The sequence below is a fragment of the Micromys minutus genome, assembly GCF_963924665.1.
Source record: "Micromys minutus genome assembly, chromosome: X".
Classification (NCBI taxonomy): Eukaryota; Metazoa; Chordata; class Mammalia; order Rodentia; family Muridae; genus Micromys; species Micromys minutus.
The window spans coordinates 91,414,479-91,438,374 of NC_137970.1; the positions used below are offsets into that span (position 1 = coordinate 91,414,479).

The following is a 23,896-nucleotide window of genomic DNA, read 5'->3' on the forward strand; positions in this document are numbered from 1 at the left end:
AAAGTATATAATTCTGGGAAAGTCTCTAAAGGTTCTAACCTTACCTTTTGGCTTCTGTAGTTTCCCTTTTGGCTTACTGTTCTTGTTAACTGAAGTATGTCAATTCAGGACGTGTGTGTGTGTGTGTGTGTGTGTGTGTGTGTGTGTGTGTGTGTGTCTGTTTAAAGCTTATCCTGAGAATGGCTGGGGCTAAGCTGGGACCCCAAACACCTCGTATAGTTGCTGGCCAGCTAATAAAGAATTTCTATTGGTTAAAAACCATGTCCAAGCAGTCTTCTCTGGTGAAAACTTTACAACAGCTATAGTTACAGATACTTATAACAATTAAAGAAAAAGAAGCAACAAATTTAAAAGAGCAAGAGGAGGCATATGTAAATGGTTGGAGGTAGAAAAGGGAAGGGGAAATGGCATGATTGGATTTTAATTTCAGAAAAATTTAAAATTAACATTTGAATGCTCTTTCACCTAAAATAATACTTAATACATACAACTATGAATTGTCTACCTTATATTTTACTGGGCTAGTGTTTGATGGACTATTTTAAGGGCCTTTATAACTTTGTTTTGTGGGATATTTATGGGTGGCTGGAACCTACGTACTAAGATTTTCCTAAAATTAATCAGAGTATAATACATTGAAGTTATCAGAATGTATACATTCTAAGTTAACTGGATAACCATGATCTTAAATTAAAGCTTAACCCTAATCGTGATAAACCCTCTTTTATTTGCTTGGGATTAAAAAAAAAGCAGGGGTGGGGGTTATAATACATACACAGATTCATACGCGCGAACCATACAGGCAAATACAGTTCCACACAAAATACGGGGAGAATTGGCGGAGCTACTTATATGGCTACTCAGTGAAATACGCGCTGCATTCATCAGGATGTTCTTTCAGGTATCCAGTGCATTCTAGATTTCAGAAACCTCACTAGGAACTGAATTAGAGCGTGGCTCCAGTTTCTCGGTCGGCTTCCATATAGAGATACACACATCTCTTCCTGTCGGGTGCAAGGACTCTGGGTACAGGGGAAGAGATTTAACGCTGTACCCGGAACTATTTTCAAGTTGGGTTTTTTGTTTGTTTGCTTGCTTTTTCCTGGTTTGAACGCTGCAAGCTCTAGGGCCCTCGGTATCCGGGACCCTTTGGGGGTCGCGAGAGCGCCTCCTTGTCCCGCCCCTTGGTGGGTTCAGCTCCCACCACTATGGCTCCTGTGTCCGGCTCGCGTAGCCCTGAACGGGAGGCCTACGGGGGGAAACGTCGCAGTTTGTCGAGGAGCCCCAAACCCACCAAATCTTCCCGATCCCCGCGGGGTCGCCGGTCTCGCTCGCGCTCTTGTTCTCGGTTCGGTGACCGGAATGGCCTTAGCCATTCGCTGAGCGGCTTCAGCCAAAGCTCTAGAAACCAATCTTATCGCTCCCGCTCTCGATCGCGTTCTCGAGAACGGCCTTCTACACAGCGGAGTGCCCCTTTTGCTTCTGCATCCTCGTCCGCCTATTATGGAGGCTACTCGCGTCCCTACGGGGGCGACAAGCCATGGCCTAGTCTGCTGGACAAGGAAAGGGAGGAGAGTCTGCGGCAGAAGTGAGTGAGATCGCCTCACCCTCTCTTGGACGATTCCTCCTGCTTTTGAGTCCAGCTTGGCGTTCATTGTTTGTTTTATTTCGCTTAACTTCCGCTTCGCCCCTTTTTCATCTCTTTCTTCAATCCACACCATGGCCTTTTAATTTATCCTTTCTAACTTACATTTTCATTCATCCCTAGACTCCTTCATAAAGGGCTCTGGTTTCCCACTACCTACTTCCCCCTCCTGGCTTGCTGGCGGGTATCACTAAGAAGCTCAGCCCTATTGTATTCCTTAGTTGTGCCATTATCCGTGCAGCTATCTTTGTTCCTCACTAAACTGAATAGAGGTCTGTGATTTTATTGATCAGAGAATTAGTAGTACCTGTCTCTTGGTAGGCATGCAGCTGTTTCTTGTTGCAAGAAGAAACAGAAAAAATTGAGACAAGAGGATATTTCAGTGGAAATGTTTTGCAGGGAATTGGGAAGTATTGTAATTAATTGTATGTATTGGTTCTGAGGAAAAGGCATAATTAGATGGGGCTCTGTTGGGATAAGTCTTGTAAAGTGGTCTCAGCTGTGTTGAGCATGATAAACCAACGTGGGAATGAAATTGGATCTCCTCTAGTAAGAGTCCTTAGTTTAAAATGACTCACAAACCTTTAGTGGCAACTGTGAGGCTCTTGAGGGAAGTCAAAACAGTGTCATTCTCATTGATGTTGCAAATTTTAGGCCACCTTGGTCTACGTGAGACCGTGTCTCAAGAAATATTTAAATGCAAAATCTGGGCATTGATGGCTCACTTCTGTAATCGTAGCATTCAGAAAGCCAGGTAGGATTGTCACAAGTAATTCGAGGCCAGCCTATACTACAGGGAAAATTTAAGGTAGGCCTGAGGTAGAGTGATACCCTGGAAGAGGCTTGTGTTGCTGCATTAGTCATAGTATCTAATAGATATGAAGTTTATTATGTTTGTTAAAAATGATGTCTTAGGCACTGAACCATGTGTTTAAAAAGGCATTGAGGGGCAAGTTAACTTTTCAGCAGTTGAGAGATGCTTTCATGTTTTTTTCCAGCAGGGAAGCAATAAAATATAATAACAAAAAGGGCAAGTTTCACACTGAGTGTGAAGGCTTTGTTTGCCATGAAGCAGGGCAGTCTTGGACAAGTTCGAACTTTCTGAACTTCACTCCATCATTAAAAATTCATGGAAGCTGGAGCTGTAACTTAGGGGAAGCATGCTTGCCAAGCAAACCTGAGGCCCTGAGCTGGAGCAGCAGCCCAGAAGAGGAGAGGGAAATTAGCAACAAGGCGTTTTAGGTTGTAAAAACATCCATAAGTGTATGAAAACAGAAACAAACAGTCCTGAATGGTATGGTACCCATGGCTTATGCCAGTTGAAAAGAAAATGCTGGGCTGGAGAGATGGCTCAGCGGTTAAGAGCACTGTCTACTGTTCCAGAGGTCCTGAGTTCAAATCCCAGCAACCACATGGTGGCTCACAACCATCTGTAAATGGGATCTGATGCCCTCTTCTGCTGTGTCTGAAGACAGCTACAGCGTACTCACATATAATAAATAAATAAATAAATCTTTAAAAAAGAAAAAAAAAAAAAAAGAAAATGCTGAACCAGGGTCATGTCTCTAATCCCAACACCTGAGAACGGGTCAGAATCACCAGGAGTTGAATGAAGGCTAGCTAGACCCTGCTCCATGAGAAGATCCAGTCTCAGGTGTAAAGAATTTACTGGAATGTTAAATGATTGGATGAAATGTGCATTTGTACTTTTAGATGCTATGAAGTTCATCGTGTCTGTTAAACATGTCTTAGGCATGGTACTAGACCATATATAACTTGTGTTTTAAAATGAGAAAATGTATTGTATTATAAGAGCAACAGACATGAGAGACTTTTGTGTTCTTTATGGCTGGGCAGGCTTTCTTCCCCCAGCAGTTAAAAACAGTTGTATTCCTCTTCTAAATTATCTGTTTTGACCAAATACAAAATTCTCCAAAATTCTCTGTGTTCTTATCAATACCTCTTCTCATGATCAAAGATGTTTTAAAAAAAAGAAAACCCAATTTTATCTTTTGTAGTAATTCTTAAATGTGAGTCACAAGCCATCAGACTTTAAGGAATTCAGGCTCATTTTTTTCTTCAAAGAATTATTTTTATTATTTTTTGGGTCAAGGGAATTGAGACAAGGTCACTATATATAGTTTTGGCTGTCCTGGACTCATTATGTTGACGAAGCTGGCTACAAACACAGAGAGATCTGCGTGCTTTCACCTCCCAAGTACTAGGATTAAAGGCATCCACCACCACATCAGTGTTATTTTTATTATATTTTTAATGATATGCATGTGTGTTTGTCTGTGTATGGATATGAATATGTCAGTGTAGATGCTTTGGGATGCCAGAAGCATCATCTCCTGGAGCTTGAGTTACAGGCATCTGAGAGCTAACCAACTTGGATACTAGGAACTAAATTCTAGTCCTCTGCAAAAACACTGTGCTTTTAACCCCTGGGCCATCTTTCCAGCTCATAGTCTGTATTTTAAGTTTATGAGTTGTAGTAAATATTAAAATAGAACTAGTCACATACTTAAAATGAAAAAGTGCTCCCCCTAAGAGTAGTGAATGTACACCTCCAAAAGGATCTAAAAGGAAAACTGGTGATAAACCTTATATAGCATGAAGACAGTTTTTGTCAAGTAAGATGTTTTTTCCTTTCTAGTATCCCCTTTATTTTCATTTTTTAAATCTTCTTCACTAATTCCTCAGTTCCTGAAAACTGAAAGTTTTCAAATCAAGACTTCCTTATCTTCATAACATACATAAGCAAACAAATGTATTTTTAAATATGGAACTTTCTGTCAAAATTTACAGTGAAATGGGGACATTTAGAATCTGTGCCACACATTCAACAAAGGTCTGCCCAGTTGCAGAACATCAAATCCTGCCTAATGAGTTTATAGTTAAAAGTCTCTCCCCCACCCTCTTGCCCTCAGATAGGATTTCTCTTTATTCCATAGCTGTCCTGGAACTCTCTTTGTAGACCAGGCTGGCTTCAAACTCATAGAGATCTGCCTGCCTCTGCCTCCCAAATGCTGGGAATAAAGGCATGCATTACCATCACCTAGCTTAAACCAAGTTTTTATTAACTTTTTAAACATATAGATAAATCTACGTGTTTCTGTAGCTCCAGGTACTTGGAAGGCTAGATCATGAGCTCAGGAGTTCAAAGCCATCCCAGGCAGTATGGTAAGATCCTGTCTCAAAAGACATATGAGGAAAATAATACTGGGAGACTTGACTCCTGTTGAGTTTATTATTATACATTTAAGAAACAATCCATCCTTTGAGTTATAATTTAAATATTTATCTATTTTAGGAGATTAAGTGAAAGAGAGAGGATTGGAGAACTGGGAGCTCCTGAAGTTTGGGGACTTTCCCCAAAGAATCCTGAACCAGAGTAAGTGTGTTAAAAAATAACCGTTTAAAAATGTTAATAGCATTTGTTTAAATCTAGTCTGTAGTCAAATAATTTTTAATTATGTTTTCTTACATTTATCTGTACATGTGTGTATGTGCACAGGTGGAGGTCAGAGGACAACTTTCAGGAGTCGGTTCTCTCCTTCCACCATGTGGGTCCCAGGGATTGAACTCAGGTCATCAGGCTTAGCAGCAAGCGCCTTTACCTACTGATCCATCTCGACAGCCCTACTGTCAAAATTTTTAAGTGAAGAGCTTCAAGTACTTATCAGATTTTTCTTTTGCTTTCTTATGATTTGTGCAATTTTACCCTTTATATTTAAAAAAAACATGGAAATGGGCAATGATTACAGATACTTCTAGTAGATTTTAGCACATTCATTGTGTGTGTGTGTGTAGTTTGTTTTGTTTTTGAGATATGTTCTCATTCTGTAATTCAGGCTATCTGGAACTCTCTGTGTAACAGCCCAGACAGGACTCAAACTCAGAGCAATCCTTCTGCCTTTGCCCTCTGAATTACTGGCACAAATCACCATGCCTGGGTTAATTGCTGTCTTTAAATTATAACTCACTAAGCACCAGTTTCCTACTCAGAAAGATTCATTATAAAAAGTAATACATTTATGATTTTTTGTTTTTATTCAACTAACCTACTTACTGTCAAACTACTAGGTGTTAGCATAACAAAGAGTTTTAGTTTTTAAAAGTGCTACAAATGGAGGTATTTCCCTAAGAAAGAAGGCACACCTGAGGGTGGCAATGGGCTAGTCGGCTGGGAAAAGCAGGTACTCAAAAGCCAGGAAAACAAATGAGTGTGCGTGAGTGAATGTGTATATATGGGGTCAGAATTTGAAGTCAGATATTTTCTGTGATTTCTTCTCTTTTGATTTACATTTATTTACATTTTATTTAGTTTACATCATTTATTTATTCTCTCTGTGTGTGCATGCTCGTGCACATGCAGGAGATTGAATACCACATGCAGAGGTCAGAGGACACCTTGCAGGAGGTGGGTTCTCTTCTTCCACCATGTGGGTTGGAAGAAATGTGATTTAAGTTGTTAGGGTTAGCATCAAGTGCCCCTACCCTGCTAAGGCATCTTGTCAGCCCAGCACCTTATTTTTTGAGACAGTTTCTTAATGAATCTGGTGCTGATTTGATACCCTGGATTGGTTGACCTACGGGTCCTCCTGACTTTGCCTCCCCATTGTTGGAGTTGCAGGCAAGTGCCACCATGTCCATCATTTGTCTGTGTGTGCTAGGGATCTGAACTCAGGTCCTCCTTATGTGACAAAGGATTGATCAACTGAACTACCTCCCCAGCCCCTAAATTAAAAAGAAGTTCATATAGACATAAAATTAATTGCCTATAATCCCCACCCCATGTATCCCTTTTGTTCCCCAAAATAGTTTCTTTTTTCATTTTATATATACACACATGACTTTATAGGACTGGATACAATCTGGGTATTCCAAATGGGATAAAACATGAAATTTGTATTTCTGAGACTTGCCTAACTTGCTCAATATGATTACTTCCTGTAGCCTTCATTTTCCTTTATGTGATGAATTCCATTCTTCTTTTGACTGAAAGTGTTTCCACTGTGTGCACCTGCTACATTTTAAAATCTTCCTCTGTTGTTGGATAACTAATTTGATTGGGTAACAGAGCCACGGTGGAGAGTGCTGCAGTTTACATTGCTGTGTGAGTGTCTTTGTGATGTGGTGACTTCCAGTCCTTCAGGCAGATGCCCAGGACTACTATAGCTACATTCTGTGGAGGACCTTTTTTGTTTGTTTTCTGAGAAACTTCATACTGATTGCCACAGAAAGGTGAATTAGTTTACGTTCCCACTGAGTATATAATGGCCCCTTGTTCTCTACATCAGCATTTGTTCTTGGTTGCTTTCCTAATGACTGTCATTCTGACTGTGGGGTAAGATGGACTGAGTGCAGTTTTCATTTTCATTTCCCTGATGGATGGTGAGGTTGAACATTCTTTTCATGTCTATTGGCCATTTGCATTTCTCTTTAGAGAACTGTCTGTTCATCTCATTAGCTCATTTACTAGTTGTGTTGATTTCTTGTTTACTTTTCTGTGTTCCTTGTACATTCTTGGTATCCTCCTGTAAGATGTAATAGGTAGCAAGATTTTCTCCCATTCTGTAAGTTGTCTCTTCACTAAGTGGTTTTTCTTTGCTGTTCAGGGTCCCATTCATTGATCTGGGGACTTAGTGAATAACTGGCACCCTATTTAGACCTTTTTGCCTATGCCTATATTTTTTTGATAAAAACATTTATTTTTTTGAGTGTTTTGCCTACATTACATATAAATATACTGCATACAAGCCCTGGGCCCACAGAGGTCTGAAGAGAGTATTAGATCCCTCTAAACTGGTTGTGAGCTGCAATGTGGGTGCTAGGAACTGAACCTAGATCCTCTGTAACAGCAGCCAATGTGCTTAACCACTGAGCCACCTCGTCATCCCACTTGTTTATATCCCTCTTATAATTTCATTTAAAAACAAAGACTTTTAAATTAATGTCCTAGTATTTACAAAGTGTTTCCTTCTGGGTAGTGATGGTGCACACCTGTAACCCCAGTCTGCTCTACAGGAGACGTTTAGAAAGCTTTCTATACGAAACGCTCTGAAGGGCATTTGCATTTTCTATCCCATACTTATTTACTTTTTAACTGTTTTTAATATTTTATAGGGAGGGGGACATGTGTGTACCATAGTATACAGGTGGGAGTTGCTCTCTCCACAGTATGGATTCAAAGGATCAAACTCAGGTCACCTGGCTTCACAGCAAGCATGTTTAACTTGTTGGCCCCCATATTTATTTTCTCTTTGCTGCTACCCAGAAGTTTCTTCCTGTTTCATGCCCCACCCCCACCCCACCTCAAGAGAGAATGTTCCTCAGTGTAGCTTTGGCTGCCTGTAGACCAGGCTGTCCTCAAACTCTGCCTGTGTGGTTTAAAGGCATGTCCTACCATACCCAGCTCCACTCTTCGACTTGGAAGATGTGTTGCTTAACAAGAATCCTATAATTTGTGTTAGAGCAATCAAGCGATATTACCTGAAAGTTTTTCTTATAGATAGAAACTTGAACACATTGAATGAGAGTTAAAAGGAACCCTAAAAATATTTTTGATAGATAATACTTAAGTTATTCCATGTGTGATCTTCAAGACTTTAAAGGAAAGGAAGACAAAATATGAGAGAGAACACCCTTTGGGAGCCCAAGGCATTTTAATTCTTTAAAGGTTGTCCCAAAGAATTTTTTAAAATGTCTATTTACTATTTTGACAAGGTCTTACTGTGTGGCCCTGATTGGACTGAAAACTCACTGTGAAGATGAGGCTGGGCTCAAATTCACAGATTTATTTGCCTCCTGAGTGCTGGGATTAAAGGCATACATCATCATATCTGGCTATTTTTATTTTTTTAGTTATGTATATTATATAGGTTTCAATGGATATGTGCATTGAAACTGGTGCTGGTGACCCCAGATGCCAGGGACATCAGATTTACTTGGAGCTGCTAGAGTTATAGGTGATTGTGAGGTACCCAACATGGGTTCCAAGAGTCAAACTCAGGTTCTATGCAAGTGCAGGACACACTCAGATCAGAGCTGCTTATCTAGAATGCATAAGACCCTGGGTTTGACCTCTAGCACTAAATAAACCAGGCATGACAATGCATGGTTTATAATCCCAGGATTAAAGAGGTAGAAGCACAAGGGTCAAAGTTGAAAGGTCATCCTTAGCTACTTAGAGAGTTCAACCCACAGGATGGGCTGGAGACCCTACCTCAAAAGAAAACTATCCAGGCCAGAGAGATGCTTCAGCAGGTAAAGGTGCTTGCTGCCAACTCTGACTTTGATCTATGGGACTCACATGGGGTGGAAGGAGATAACCACATCCTGAAAATTGTTTTCTGACCTCTACAGTAATGTACATACATATACATATACACACAGACAAATGCATGCATGTGTGCTCTAAACAAATGTAAAAAAATTTCTAAACTCCAAAACAAAAAGTTTATTTTACAAATTCTGTAGTTCTGGGGATATGGGAATTGTTCTAGCACATGTCCTTCACCTACTTAAAATTATGGATCTAGGATATAACTTGGAGATAAAGCAATTGCCTAGGACTTTTGAGGCCTGGGTTTGATTCCTGCAGCCAAAATAATAATAATAAAATCACAAATGCTTCCTTTAACCTTCATATTTTCTTGATCTTATAGTTTCTACTTCCCAACTTTTCCTTGTGAGTTTCTTCTGAGAATTTAAATAGTACACATTTCTTATGGTATTGTGTAAGCTCAAAAGCATTATGTAAATATGTCACATTATTATAAAGGTAGTAGACTGTTGAATATGCTCTTACAAAAAATACTTGCCTTTGGGGACTTGAGTGAGAGTTCAGTTGTTATGAACACTGACTGTTCTTCAGTGGCTCTGGATTTGAACCACAGCACCCACATTGAGCCCATTCTTTAACTCCAATCTCCTGAGGGTCTGATGCCTTCTCTGGCCTCTGTTGGGACTGGGCACAGTTATACATATAACCGAAATGCCTATATACATAAGATAAAATATGATGGTGATGATGATGATAATAATAATAATACAAAATTTGAATAATAATAATAAAAAGACTTTTAAAAATTCTGCCTTTAAAGGTTCTTAGGCAATGAGTGCTGTTACTGAAAATTTTAAGTACGTATTTTAATGCTCCTGTGGTCCATATTTCTTACAACCATTTTCTGTATTTCAGCTCTGATGAACACACACCAGTAGAGGATGAAGAACCCCAAAAAAGCACTACTTCAGCATCTAGTTCAGAAGGTAATTTTTAAGATAAGGAACTTATTAATTTATAAATTTTAAAAGTATTTATAAATAATTGAATACTAGACTTTGCTTTTACTCAAACTACCAAATAGTTATTTCTTTTCAGTATTTCAAATATAGAAGAAAACTAGAAATACTTCTTTAGAAGTTAATTTCCCTTTTGTACTTACAATAGATGATAAGAAGAAGAAAAGAAAATCTAGTCGTTCAAAAGAAAGAGCAAAGAAAAAGAGAAAGAAAAAGTCATCTAAAAGAAAACATAAAAAGTATTCTGAAGATAGCGACAGTGACTCTGAATCTGACACAGACTCCAGTGGTAAGAAAGTCATATAATTCTGCAAATCCTAGAATGTATTATAATTGTTAAAAAAATATTATGTGGATGCTTGTTTGCTGGCAAGCATGTCTGTGCACCATGTGGAGTCCTGATGCTTGTAGAGACTAGAAGAGAACTGCAGATCTCCTGGTACTGATGTTACAGACAATTGTGAGCCACCATGTAAGTGCTGGGAAACAAACCCAAGTCCTCTGGAAGAGCAGCAAGTGAACATTTGTTGAATTATAACCACACTTATGGCCATGTTAATTTTCTGATTATATTCCAGTTTATTTACTTATTTATAATTTTTAAATTCACTTTACAGCTCATTCACTGTCCTCCTCTGTCTCCTTCCTCACATAGGCCCTCCCCTCCCCCTTCCCTTCTCCTCTGAGAGGGTAGAATTGCCCCTGGGTATCCCCCAACCTTGGCATATCAAGTCTGCAGGGCTAGTCACAATCCTTTCCCACTGAGTCCAGACAGGGCAGTCCTATTGGAGAACAGAGTCCACAAACAGGCAGCAGCTTTTGGGATAGCTTCCCCTCTAGCTGTTGGGGGCCTACATGAAGACCAAGCTGCATATCTGCAACATATGTGTGGAGAGGGGAGCTAGGTCCTGCCTGTATATGTTCTTTGGTTGGTGGTTCAGTCTCTGAGAGCTCCCAAGGGTCCAAATTAGTTGACACTGTTGGTCTTTCCTATCCTGCTCAGGGGCCTCAATCCTTCCCCAAACTCTTCCATAAAAGTCTACTTCAGGTGTTTGACTGTGAGTTTCTGCATCTGTCTGAGTCAGCTGCTGGGTAAAGCCTCTCGGAGGACAGTTACGCTAGGCTCCTGTCTGTAAGCATAACAGTATCATTAATACTGACAGGGATTGGTGCTTGCCCATGGGATGGATCTTAAATTGGGCCAGTCATTGGCTGGCCATTTCCTCAGTCTCTGCTCTATCCCCTGTGCCTGCATTTCTTGTAGACAGGACACTTTTGGGGACACAAGTTTTGTGTGTGGGTTGGTATCCCTATTGCTCCACTGGGGTTCCTGCCTGGCTATAGGAGGTGGTGTCTTTAGATTCCATATCCCAACTGCAGTGAATCTCAGCTCAGGTCATCCCCATTGATTCCTGGGAGCCTCCCCACCCCAGGTGTCTGGTATGTCTTTGAGGTATTCCCCTTCACACTGCAGATTTCAGTTCATTCTCTTGGCCCTCTGGCCCTGTCCTGTCTCTCCCCACACTGGATCCCGAACCACACCATTCCCCTGTCCCCTCTCCTTACCTGGTTCCCTCCCTTTCCTTCCTATGACTATTTTGTTCCCCCTTCTAAGTGAGATTCAAGCATCCTCTCGTGCCTTCCTTCTTGTTTAGTATCTTTGGGTGTGTAGCATGGGTATCCTGTACTTTATGACTAATATCCACTTATGAGTGCATACCATTCTTGTCCTTTTGGGACTGGGATACTCACTCAGGATGATATTCTCAATTCCACTCATTTGCCTGAATATTGCAGTTTTTAATTGTTAGTTAGTGTGTGTCACATGGTAGGTATAGAAGCCTTCAGAGCCAGTCATTCTCTGCATCTACTCAGTGCAGCAGTGGACATGTGTGCTTTGGTAATTAACCAAGTTAAAGAACAAATGGCTTAAGAGTTACCTCTTTCCTGTCAACCATTCCTCAGTCATCTTCTCAAACCAGTCACATGTTAACTTACATTTCATTAATTCATTTTGTATATGTCTGTTTTTGTATGTGGATGTGCACACCACAGCATATATATGGAAATTAGAGATTAAGTATCTGAAGGCAGCTACAGTCTATTTATATATAATAAATAAATCTTTAAAAAAGATTAACTATGAGAAGTTAAAGTAGTTCTTCTTCCATCATGAGGGTCCTGGGGCTCAAACTCATGTCCCCAAGCCCAGCAATAAGCACCCTTACCTACTTGAGTCGTCTTGCTAGTGCACTAGCTCATTTTCAGACTCCTCTGGATATACAGAGCAACCCCTGCTTTTCTCAGCCCACATTACACTGATGCTTCTGGAAGACATTAGCTTTCTCTGCCACACTCACAGAGTTGTTTCTTTTTGGTTTTGTTTTTCTCACTTTGAAGCTTTAACAGTTTTCAGGAAAATAAAGGGAATAATGCTAATCATCATTATTAACTTTCATTATTTTAACTCTGCTTAAAATACGGGGATCAGGAGAGTTGCTGTGTTATTTAAAGTTAGTTAAGTCATAATTTCTTAGCTAAACATTTCTACATGTACCTCCTTTGAAATGGGACATATTCCTACTTAACCAGCGTTGTCAGTTCAGTGAATAAGTTAATACCTAGTGTGATTTTAATTTCTTACACTTATTTGCTGTATATGTTTGTGTGTGTGCACTCATATATGTGATAGGCAGTGTGTGGAGAGATCAGAAGACAGCTTACAGGAATTGGCTCTGTCCTTCCATCAGAGAGTTCTAGGTTTAAGCTCAAGCACTTTTACCCACTGAGCCATCTTACCAGTCCATAACTTCAGTTTCTTTGACTCCTGCCCCTAGTATAATTCATGGCAAGGTTCAATGAATCTCTTTCCTCTGTAATAAAAATAAATATTTGTGATAATGAAATATTTATCTGTTAAAATAAATTTTTTAACAATTTTGAACTTCAGAATTTTTTCAATAACAATATACTTTAATTTGCAGATGAAGATACAAAAAGAAGAGCAAAGAAAGCTAAGAAAAAGGAAAAGAAGAAGAAACGAAGAGGGTCAGTTTTTCTTTTCTTTTAAAAAACGTTATGTGAAATAATATAATTGTCCATTGTGTGTGGGTGTGGGTGTGTGTGTGTGTGTGTGTATCCAGAGCACTCACTTTCAATGGGTAATGTCTACCACCCTCTGTTTATTTTGGAACTAATTGGAGTTATCATTCTCTCCATAAATAATTCAACAATTTAGTACCTTCCTTTAAAGAGTACTCTATTTTTTTTTTTACATTTTCATTTTTCTTTTATGTTTGGTGAGAAAGGTCTTTTTATCCTTACAACTTTATTTTTAAAAAAAGAAGATAAATGTACAGATTTTTAAAAGCATTATGGCATAAAACTATATGAATATATTTTTGTCAGTACTTGATTTTTTTTAAAGGTTTGATAGTATACATTGAAAACTTACTAGTTACAATGAGCATAAAGTACATGTAAATCAAAACATAACATGGAAATAGCCAAATTTTTCTTGGTATGTATAGATTAAATATAATGATCTGTGAATACCAAAAATTGCCACAAGGCTATCTTCTTAGCTCTTGAGCTATTAATGATTTAAGGTCTAGGTGTACCCTACTCTGAATGGGTGCTATATACTTGTTGTTGTTGTTGTTTCTATGAAGGACTGAGGCTTCCACTTTTTGGCCTCTGTTTTTCTTGAACTTCATATAATCTGTGAGTTGTTTCTGGGACAGTCCGAGCTTTCTGGGGTTAGCATCCCATTATCAGTGACTGCATATTATGTCTGTTCTTTTGTGACTGGGTTATCTCACTCAGGATGATATTCTCTAGATGCAACCATTTTCTTAAGAATTTCATTAAGTCATTGTTTCTGATATCTGAGTAGTACTCCATTGTGTAAATATACCATAATTTTTGTATCCATTCATCTACTAAAGGACATCTGGGTTCTTTCCAGCTTCTGGCTATTATAAATAGAGCTGCTATGAACATTGTGGTGCATGTATCTTTGTTGTATGTTGGAGCATCTCTGGGGTATATGCCCAGAAGTGGAATAACTGGGTCTTCAAGTAGTACTATGTCCAATTTTCTGAGGAACTGCCAGACTGTTTTCCAGAGTGGTTGTATCAGTTACAACCCCACCAACAGCGGAGAAGTGTTCCTCTTTCTCCACATCCTCGCCAGCATCTGCTGACACCTGAGTTTTTGATGAGTACTCTATTTTTTTTAAAAGAACTTTGATCCTGTATAAGAATTTAGCAGTCAGTCCTCTGCATTTTTTTCCTTCATTTTCTTCAATTCAGAATGAAAATAATGTCCCTAAATTATAATGGTTATACAGAGTGAATTAGCATGTTTTCTCTCATTTCTATTTCCTGGAGAGAAAGGGGTCTCAAGGTTGGCAAGGTTGAAATTAGAATATTGGCTAGGAATGTGTTCTAGGTGGGGCCGTGTACTACCATCAGTAGGCAACTAATGTTTCCTTCTGTCATATTAATAAACATTGTTGGTCATTGTCTAGATTTATTATGTATTGAGATTGCAAAACAGTGGTAGTTTACTTTGAATGCTGTTATTTAAACATATTTCATATATTTAAATCATTATACTGAACATTCTTATTAATGCTCACACTGATGAGAACTTTCATTTCTGTGTTTTTTTTGTTTTTTAAATATTTATTTACTTTATATACACAAGTATGCGGTTACTGTCTTCAGACACATCCGAAGAGGGCATTGGATCCCAATAAAGATGGTTGTAAGCCACAAAGAGGTTGTTGGGAATTGAACTCAGGACCTCTGGAAGAACAGTTAGTGCTCTTAACTGCTGAGCCACCGTTCTAGCCCCTGTGTGTTTTATTTTATCTTATTTTTTCACTAGTTTTTTTTTTCTGTATTTGGGGTTGTTATATATATTTTTAGAACGATTTATTTTCATTTAAGTCTGTGTGTGTGTGTGTGTGTGTGTGTGTGTGTGTGTGTGTGTGTGTGCGCGCGCGCACAGTGTCCATACAAGTACCTGGAGAGGCCAGAAGAGGGCCTTAGATGCCCTGGAGCTAGACTTAGAGGTGGTTATGAGCTATCTGATGTGTGTGCTGGGATACGAGCTCTAGTTCTCTGGAAGAGCATCAGGCACTAATGACCGTTGAATCATCTCTCTAGTTATAATATGTTTGTTCTTGAGATCAAGTCTTATATACCCAAGGCTGGCCTCAAGCTTACTGGACGACATAGGATGGCTTGGACTCTTAGTTCTAGCTCCCAAGTGCTAAGATTATAAGCATAAGCTACTATCTCCTGCTTGAGAGTCAGGTTTTAAACTAATTCATTTCTATTATCTTTTTTATATGATAAATGTATTTCATTGATTCTTTAGTCATTTCTTTTTTTTAAAGATTTATTAAATTATATTTTATTTTTGAGTACACTGCATCTGTCTTCAGACACACCAGAAGAGGGCATTGGATTCCATTACAGATGGTTGTGAGCCACCATGTGGTTGCTGGGATTTGAACTCAGGATCTCTAGAAGAGCAGTCAGTGCTCTAACCACTGAGCCATCTCTCCCAGCTCCTTGTCATTTCTTGTTAATAGCAAAATTTTATTTGGTTAACTGAGAAGATTGGATCAAAAAGTTTGAATAATCTAGGAATTCAGATAATTTTTTCAACCTTTTTGTTCCCATGAAAACTGAAGATGCCTGGGGCTGGAGAGATGGCTCAATGGTTAAGAAAACTGGCTGTTTTTCCACAGTACCTGGGTTCAACTACCCATAACTACGTGGCAGCTCACAACTGTCTATAACTCCAGTTCTATGGGATCTGACATGCTCACATAGACATTCATGAACAGAAAATACCAGTTTGCATATAAATAAATAAATCTTTGATATTTTTCTTTAAAAAGAAAAGTAAGGATGCCTTTTAACATGAGAATACTTAATTTGTATTAAATTATAACCCTTGCAGGAAGAAATACAAGAAAAAGAAGTCTAAGAAAAACAGAAACGTGTCCAGTGATTCGAGCTCTAAAGAGTCCCAAGAAGAATTTCTAGAGAATCCGTGGAAGGATCGATCAAGTAGGCTCTTGTATTGACTAACTCAAAACAGTTGAAATATTAACTGATTAGTCAAGATATGAATGTGTTTCTTAATGTATTTCATGCAGAGGCAGAAGAACCATCAGATCTGATTGGCCCAGAGGCTCCCAAAACACTTGCCTCCCAAGACGATAAGCCCTTGAAGTGAGTAGAGGTGTATGGTTGTGGGGTCTTGTTGTCAGTTGTTTTGTTTTCTGCTGAGTGTTCTTGTGTAGGTTAGCAGTCTGCCACTGAACTGTGCCCTCAGTCAGTAGCAGTGAATTTGCAATATCTAAAGCACTTTCTTTAGCTCAGTGTGGTGCTTATACCTGTGCTCCCAGGATTTGGGAGGAGGAGGCAGGGAGTTTAGGAACTCAGGGTCATTCTAGGCTACTTTGTGATCTTAAGGCCAACCTGCGTTATAAGAAACTCTGTTTCTACAAAATCAAAACAAGATCTTTAGCTCTCCTTCAAGGCCCCTTTGCGGAAGTAGCTGCAAATGCTTCTCTAAGGGCTTGTGATTTCTGTCTCCCCTTAATCCTCAAGCATCTTCTGTCTCTCTTATGTAATGCCTCTTTTAAAGGTTTTATTAGTTTGTGTATTAATTTGTTTGGGGGAGGGGAAGGCATGAAGGGACAACTAACCTTTAGGAGTTGGTTCTCTCCTTCTACCATATGGGCACCAAGGATTAAACTCAGCTCCGCAGACTTGACAGTAAATGAATGCCTTTACCCCGGGAGCCTTCTTGGCAGCCCATACCATTCTACTTATGTCTAACTTATAGTGTAGTAAATATGTAAACTTTCCAAATGTAGTGATTACTTTTGTGCTATAAGCTTCAAGCTTAATATGAATACAAGAAAAGATCACTGAACTGCTCTTAAAATCTCTTTTAATCAAAGGCAAACCATAATTTTTGTGGAATGGCATTATTGTCTGTTACAAGTTATTTTGAGTTATATTATTTGTTTTTTTTAAATGAATGAGCCCAGGATAGAAACAGTACTGGCTATCTATAGCTGATGAATTAATCCACAATTATAAAGTGTGAATTTATACTTGTGAACATTATTTTGTTCTTCCAAATTATTTATACGTTTCTTGGTTAGTGATACAGGTCGTACGTAGTCCAGTGTCCTATAATACCAACTAAGAGATTTACATCAAGCACGCTACAGCACTGTTGCTCTTACCATCTGAGGAAAAACATTTTGTGCTGTCATTTCCTTTGGAGCTGGTTTGATGAACCTTTTGTGAATTCTGAATTACTTTTTAGCTATGGCCACGCTCTGTTACCTGGTGAAGGTGCAGCTATGGCTGAATATGTAAAAGCCGGCAAGCGAATCCCCAGAAGAGGTGAAATTGGCTTGACAAGTGAAGAGATCGCATCATTTGAATGTTCCGGTTACGTCATGAGCGGTAGCAGGTATTTTCTTAGCATTGAGTCAGTTTCCATGATTAGCTCTTTTTCTTCTTTGTTACTACTAGAATTATATTTTGGTGCTTTCATTGACTATTTCCTAGTGGAAAATAGAGCGTATACACATGTATGTGCATACACACACACACACACACACACACACACACACACACAGAGGAGATAATAGTTTCATGAGAAGAAACATTCCCAAATAAGTTTCAACTATATATAAAACTTAGCCTCAAACTCTGTGTATAACCAATTTTTTAAAGATTTATTTACTTATTTTATGTATATGAGTACACTGTAGCTGTCTTCAGACACACAAAAGAGGGCATCAGATCTCATTACAGATGGTTGTGAGCCACCATGTGGTTGCTGGGATTTGAACTCAGAACCTCTGGAAGAGCAGTCAGTGCTCTTAACCACTGAGCCATCTCTCCAGCCCTGTATCCAAATTTAATGAATCAGTATTTTCCAGTTTTTTCCTCTGGTAAATATAGTTAAAGTTTTAGTTTTTTCCTCTGGTAAATATAGTTAAGGCATATGGGATTCCAGTAGTAAGGAAAACAATTTCATAAGATAATCTTTTTTGATTTTTGAGTTTGCTGTTAGTTCTCAGAGGCCCAAAATTTCTGGAATGAATATCAATTAAGGATCATGAAAGATGTCAGATTAAGCATGAGGAAAGAAAACTGTAGAAGAATCATAAAATATTTGACTACTCAGGGAGAGTAAGGGTAGCAGTACTAAAATCAAACTCAATTGTGGGTTAAGATTACAAACTATTAAAATGTTAACTGATTTGAATTGGTACCAGAAACAAATACATGTTGCACCTCAGAGGTACCTCCAGAATTTTTGATGTCTAAAAACTAACATCACTTTTGAGGATGACACAGTATGACAAGGACAAGTCACTAAAGATATAAGGATCAGTAAGGAGGTAGCCATTCAACATAGCCATTTTTGTGATTGAGATGACTGTTCACATTTCAGTCTTTTCAGGGGCTTAACAAATGGTTGCATATAGTCATTACAAAACCAGTTGTGATTCTAAATCTCAGCAACAGGCGACTAGAAAATATAAAACAAGACATCTGTAATATATATGAATATAATCAACAATGTATAATTGTATATGTTAAATATAGTTAAATATAATTAAACATTCATAATAGTATCAGAATATGAATGATTTAGAAATAAATCCTAATAAAAGAATCCTCAGACCTCCACATGGAAGACTATAAGACATGAAGAAATATTAAGGGACTGGAGCAATGATGGCTCAGTGGTTTAGAGCACTGACTGTTCTTTCAGAGGTCCCAGGTCCCAGTACCCACATGTCTGTAACTCTAGTCCCAGGGAATCTGCAGCCCTCTTCTGGCCTCTGCAGGCACTACACATATGTGGGGTACAGACATACATTCAAGCAAAAACACACATACACATAAAATTTAAAAAAAAAATCAAGTAAAAAATTAGCTGGGCATAGTGGTGCACACCTTAATCCTGGCATTCAGGAGGCGCAGGCAGGTGGATCTCTGAGTTTGAGGACAGCCTGATCCACAGAGCAAGTTCCAGGACAGCCAGGGCGACACAGAGAAACCCTGTCTTCAAAAAAACCAAAACAAATAATAGTAATAATAAAGATAAACATTAAAGAAGATCCATATCAGTGGAGACATAGCATGTGCAAAGTTAGAATAGCAATATTGTGAAGTCAATTCTCTCAGATTTATAGTCAGTAAAATTCCAGTCAACATCACAGCAGTTCATGAAACTTAGTAGTGGTTCTAAAAGTATTTTATACTAAAAAGTAGCCATGTAAGTTATGAAAAACAGTAGGAAAATAAGATGAGACCTATGGAAGACGAAAACATAAGGAACTTGCAGGCTTTAGAAAGCATTTGGAATAGCATAAATATTCAGTGGGATAAAATGCAGAACCTAAATTTTGCAATTTTGGTATATGATATAGCATGTCAGATCTGTACAGAAACAGGTATTCAGAAAATGATATAGTGAAAACATTATCTCTGTGTTAAAATCATGTAGAATACCAAATCACCGTATAAAAGGCAGTGCCACTAGATTAAGTACTTTCAGAGAGGGTGTCTTTTATATTAAAACATTTTCTCTTTTTCTTTTTTTGGACCTCCTCCTCCTTTTAAAAAAGACTTATTTATCTTATATATGTGAGTACACTGTAGCTGTCTTCAGACACCCCAGAAGAAGGCATCAGATCCCATTACAGATGGTTGTGAACCACCATGTGGTTGCTGGGAATTGAACTCAGGTCTTCTGGAAGAACAGTCAGTTCTCTTAACCACTGAGCAATCTCTCCAGCCCTAAAAAATTGTTTTCTAAACAAAACAAAAAATGTGTTACCCAGAAGTTTGCTAACATAAGAACTAATGTCCATGAAAAGACACATTAAAATGTGAAAATTCTAGGTTCATATAAGATTCATGGAATACACACAATGGATAATGTTTTGGTAGTGAGAATATTTAAATACCTATAAAAGAAATATGGGAAAATGACAGGGCCATTTATCAAAAGAATACATATGTTCTATACATAAATCAAATGATCATTGTTACTGGAAATGGAAGTCAAGACCTGGATGAAATACTGTTTTGAACATATTTCATAGGAAAAGGTTCAAAGTTCTGACAATGCCAAATATTTGAAAGGATGTTATTATGCCACAGGACCTTTTAAACACTTCTGGTAGTATGTCCATTAGTACACTGAAAAAAACAATGTTACATTATCTAACTCTTAGACTGAAACCCACTATTACTGGCTGGGCTTGGTGGCCACATGCCTTTAATTTCAGTGCTTGGGAGGCAGAGCAGGTGGCTCTGTGTGAGTTTGAGACCAGCCTGGTTTGCATACCACTCCATGCTAACTTGAGCTATTTAATGAAATCCTGTCTGAAAAAGTAACCTAAAACATTTAATAAGTTTCCCATTTTGGTTTATTAAAATAAGAAAAACAATTTGTCTTCAGTATTTGAAATGAATGGTCTCTCCTGTGTTGACAAAGCACTGGAGTATTATCTGAATACTGGAAATAAGTCAAAGGAAAAGGAAACATCAACATGTAAGATACACAGTCATTTAATAACCCATATCCAGTGTCTATTACCACCTTTTAAATAGAAGATTCTATATTAAGGAAGGATTAATAACAACATACTATAAGAATTATTATGGGCTGGAGAGATGGCTCAGTGGTTAAGAGCACTGACTACTCTCCCAGAGGTCCTGAGTTCAATTCCCAGCAACCACATGGTGGCTCACAACCATCTGTAATGGGATCTGATGCCCTTTTCTGGTGTGTCTGCAGACAGCTACAGTGTGCTCATATATATTAAATAAATAATTCTTTGAAAAAGAGGGGTCTAAGAATCATTAGTATAAAATAAAGTCACACATAAAATTTGTCTCCAGGCATCGCCGAATGGAGGCTGTTCGACTTCGGAAAGAGAACCAGATCTACAGTGCTGATGAGAAGAGAGCCCTTGCATCCTTTAACCAAGAAGAAAGACGAAAGAGGGAGAACAAGATTCTGGCCAGCTTTCGAGAGATGGTATACAGAAAGACCAAAGGGAAGGATGACAAGTGACGGCTTTCTGACTTTACAAGTGGATATTTTAACACTGAAAAGGAAATGTGGGTTCTAGACATAAACACAAAAAGCTTATTGTTTTATTTCTGTTTTGAGTTAAATTTTTAATGTGTGGTTTCAATTAGCCCAGGTCGGCTTCAGGCTTTGAGGCCACGATGGCTCTGAATTTTGGTCTCCTGTCTCCACCTTTCAAGTGCTGAGATTCCAGGCATGTGTCACCAGGCCCAGCCAAAAAGGCTATTGTGCTATGAAATGGCTTTTCAGGGCTTCTGTGCCTTCTTCTTTTTAATTCTTCAGTCCTTCGATAAAAGATGCTTGTTGATATAGTTAGTAAGTTATTTGGGGTTTTTTAACATTGACCCTGATCTTCTGGTTTAAAAGTCCAGATTCTGAATGAAGTCCTGCTATGTTAGGAAGACGGCATAGAGAGAAAGTGGCAGATGAATGAGAATTTTAAATCTCTCTCACATCATGATCTGCTGTGACTGTTATTAGCTCCATACAGTGTCTGTCTCTACCCCAGCAGAACTTGGGAATTTCATAACATGTCTTGAATGTGTTACAAATGTGCTTGACAGAAACTGTTTAGGAGGCTATTTCTGTTAGCAAAATGAAGGTGTTACACAGCAACTCTGGAATTTGAAAACTGACTTATTTCTATAGTCGGCCCTAGAAATGTATTTTGGGCTAACTCTACCTCTGCTCTCAAACCAAGCAAGCCAAATGGCTAACTCACAGATGTGTGGCATAGAAAATGTGAGCATTAGGTGTTTCAGGTTCTTAATAGATGACTTAACATTGTTCTTTCAATGGCTAGGGTATAGCTCAGAGTTAAAATGTACATATGAGGCCCCGAGCTACGTCCCCAGCAGTGTAAAAAAAAATCAAAAACAGTTTTGGGAAGTCTATTGTGCCAATATAAGGAAACTATTTCTATCTAAATTGATACTTAATATAGGGTAGTATGTTAAAAATGAGTATCAAGAGTGCTAATAAGGGAAAATATAAGAAGTCAGTATTTTAATTAGGCTGTTTCATGATTATGAAAGTAAAATAGTAAACATTTTCAGTGGTGTGCTTTATGTTCCCAGATTTCTTGTTTGAGACAGAGTCTCACTATGTAGTCCCGGATAGCCTAGAACTCACAGAGTTCTCCCTGCCTCAGCCTTCCGGGTGCTAGGGTTAAAGGAGTGCGCCACTGCGCCTTGCTCTAGGACTTTATTTTAAACATTGTTAAGCTCTTCAGCTTTTTATATCTATCATGTCTTTAATCTTTAACTTTGTAGAAACCCTCCTCATTTCATTACTGTTTGAAAAGTTTAATATATGTTCTGGGAAACTGTGTTTCTAAGCCACAACTGCTGAACTAAACAGCAGTTAGCATGTAGTAAAATCTGTGATCTTTAAACTTGAAATTTATTCACTGTATTTATACTTCTCAGTCTGATACGTCTGTAGTTTCCTAAAGTCTAATGGAAACTAGGTTCCAAAGTTGGAAGTCTTATTAATCCATACACTTCCTCATGAAATACAATGTAAAGTTTATAATCTCTACTTTAAAAATTATTCTGTAGGGGCATTATTTTTTGTTAACTGGCTCCAAGCAGCTGGATATGTTTTTCTTTTTTAATAGGAAATATAGTTTCAATGCAAAATTATATTTTCTTTTGATTCTTCTCCACAGAGTATATACAGTCAATGAAAAAAACAGGAGTTTATTTTAAAACATATCATTCCCAGAAATGTATTTATTAGCAGACCTTTAAAAAGTGGAGGGAGGGCTAAAAGTATTTTACTTTCAGCTTGTTTGAATTATCCCTTCAAACTGTGTTCTGTCCCCTGAGTTCTCGGTCAGCCATCATCTGCAAAAACAAATCTTTCCTGGTCTACAGAGGAAGAAACTTTCACTTGTGTACACACATATACACACACACTCACACACTCGCGCACATGCACACTGATAATTGAATAAAACATTAAGCCAGAATTCCCTCTTTGTTACATTCCCAGTGAACATGGTAGTGGTTAGGCTTTCATCTGTATTCTTTATAGTTCTTTATGCCCAAGTAAAATCTATGTAAAACTATTATAATTTAAATACTTTGTTTTCTAAAGAGACTTACCTAGTTTTTCACCTGTTCACCTGTTGTTCACAGGATTTTTCTCTCCTTGTTTTTATTTGTTGTACAAAGATAATAGTAAAAATAGAGAAATTGCTCAGTCCTACCACATGAATTGTTACAAGTGTTCTGTGTTCCTTGTATGTCTTTGTCTTTTGAAGTGTAGTGTAATTTTGTCTTTGGTATTTTAAAATTGTGTGACCAGGCATAGAGTCCCATTGGGAATTCTTATGAATTAGGAATACATGATGTTCCAGTGCGAAGACAGAAACAAGAGCAGAAATGAGTAAGGGTGGCAACCCATCCCTGCTTCATTGCAATCACGAGCATGATGGTATGTTCTAGATACCAGAATACTCTGTTTCAGAGGTTAGCAGTGAGGCTCACCTTACAGTAGAAGAGGTCTGTGACTAGTCTAGCCTTTCAGACTGTTAGTATGAGGTATAGAACTGTTGCCATTTTGTTATTTAGATACCCAGAAAACTGTATCATGCTTGGAGGTAGGCCTAGAGAAGGACCAAACAGCTAAGGGCCAATGGCTGAACTTTAGTAATGTTCAAGACTCAACTCTGTGCTTGCCAGACTCCAAAATCATGATATAGTGTTGAAAAAAATCTTTTCAAAAACAGAAAACAACTTATTGCAGAATATAGATAATGAATAAAAAACA

The 23,896-nt window shown here is 38.3% G+C and overlaps 1 protein-coding gene across 1 annotated transcript; it reads left to right on the forward strand.

Annotated features, from left to right (window-relative positions):
* The first annotated feature begins 1,042 nt into the window (after positions 1 to 1,042).
* NKAP (NFKB activating protein) lies at positions 1,043 to 23,807 on the forward strand. The gene is made up of 9 exons (XM_080910736.1): positions 1,043 to 1,588; positions 4,962 to 5,042; positions 9,852 to 9,922; positions 10,104 to 10,244; positions 12,940 to 13,003; positions 15,935 to 16,044; positions 16,134 to 16,209; positions 17,321 to 17,470; positions 20,929 to 23,807. Exons 1-9 carry the CDS (start codon positions 1,209 to 1,211, stop codon positions 21,101 to 21,103), a joined length of 1,248 nt encoding a protein of 415 aa, XP_080766862.1. The 5' UTR covers positions 1,043 to 1,208; the 3' UTR covers positions 21,104 to 23,807.
* Positions 23,808 to 23,896: the final 89 nt, after the last annotated feature.

Coding starts and splice junctions, on each gene's coding strand:
- NKAP (XM_080910736.1), top strand. CDS start 1,209: ATGGCTCCTGTGTCCGGCTCGCGTAGCCCTGAACGGGAGGCCTACGGG. Junction 16,045..16,133: donor TCCGTGGAAGGATCGATCAA/GTAGGCTCTTGT, acceptor TATTTCATGCAG/AGGCAGAAGAACCATCAGAT. Junction 16,210..17,320: donor CAAGACGATAAGCCCTTGAA/GTGAGTAGAGGT, acceptor ATTACTTTTTAG/CTATGGCCACGCTCTGTTAC.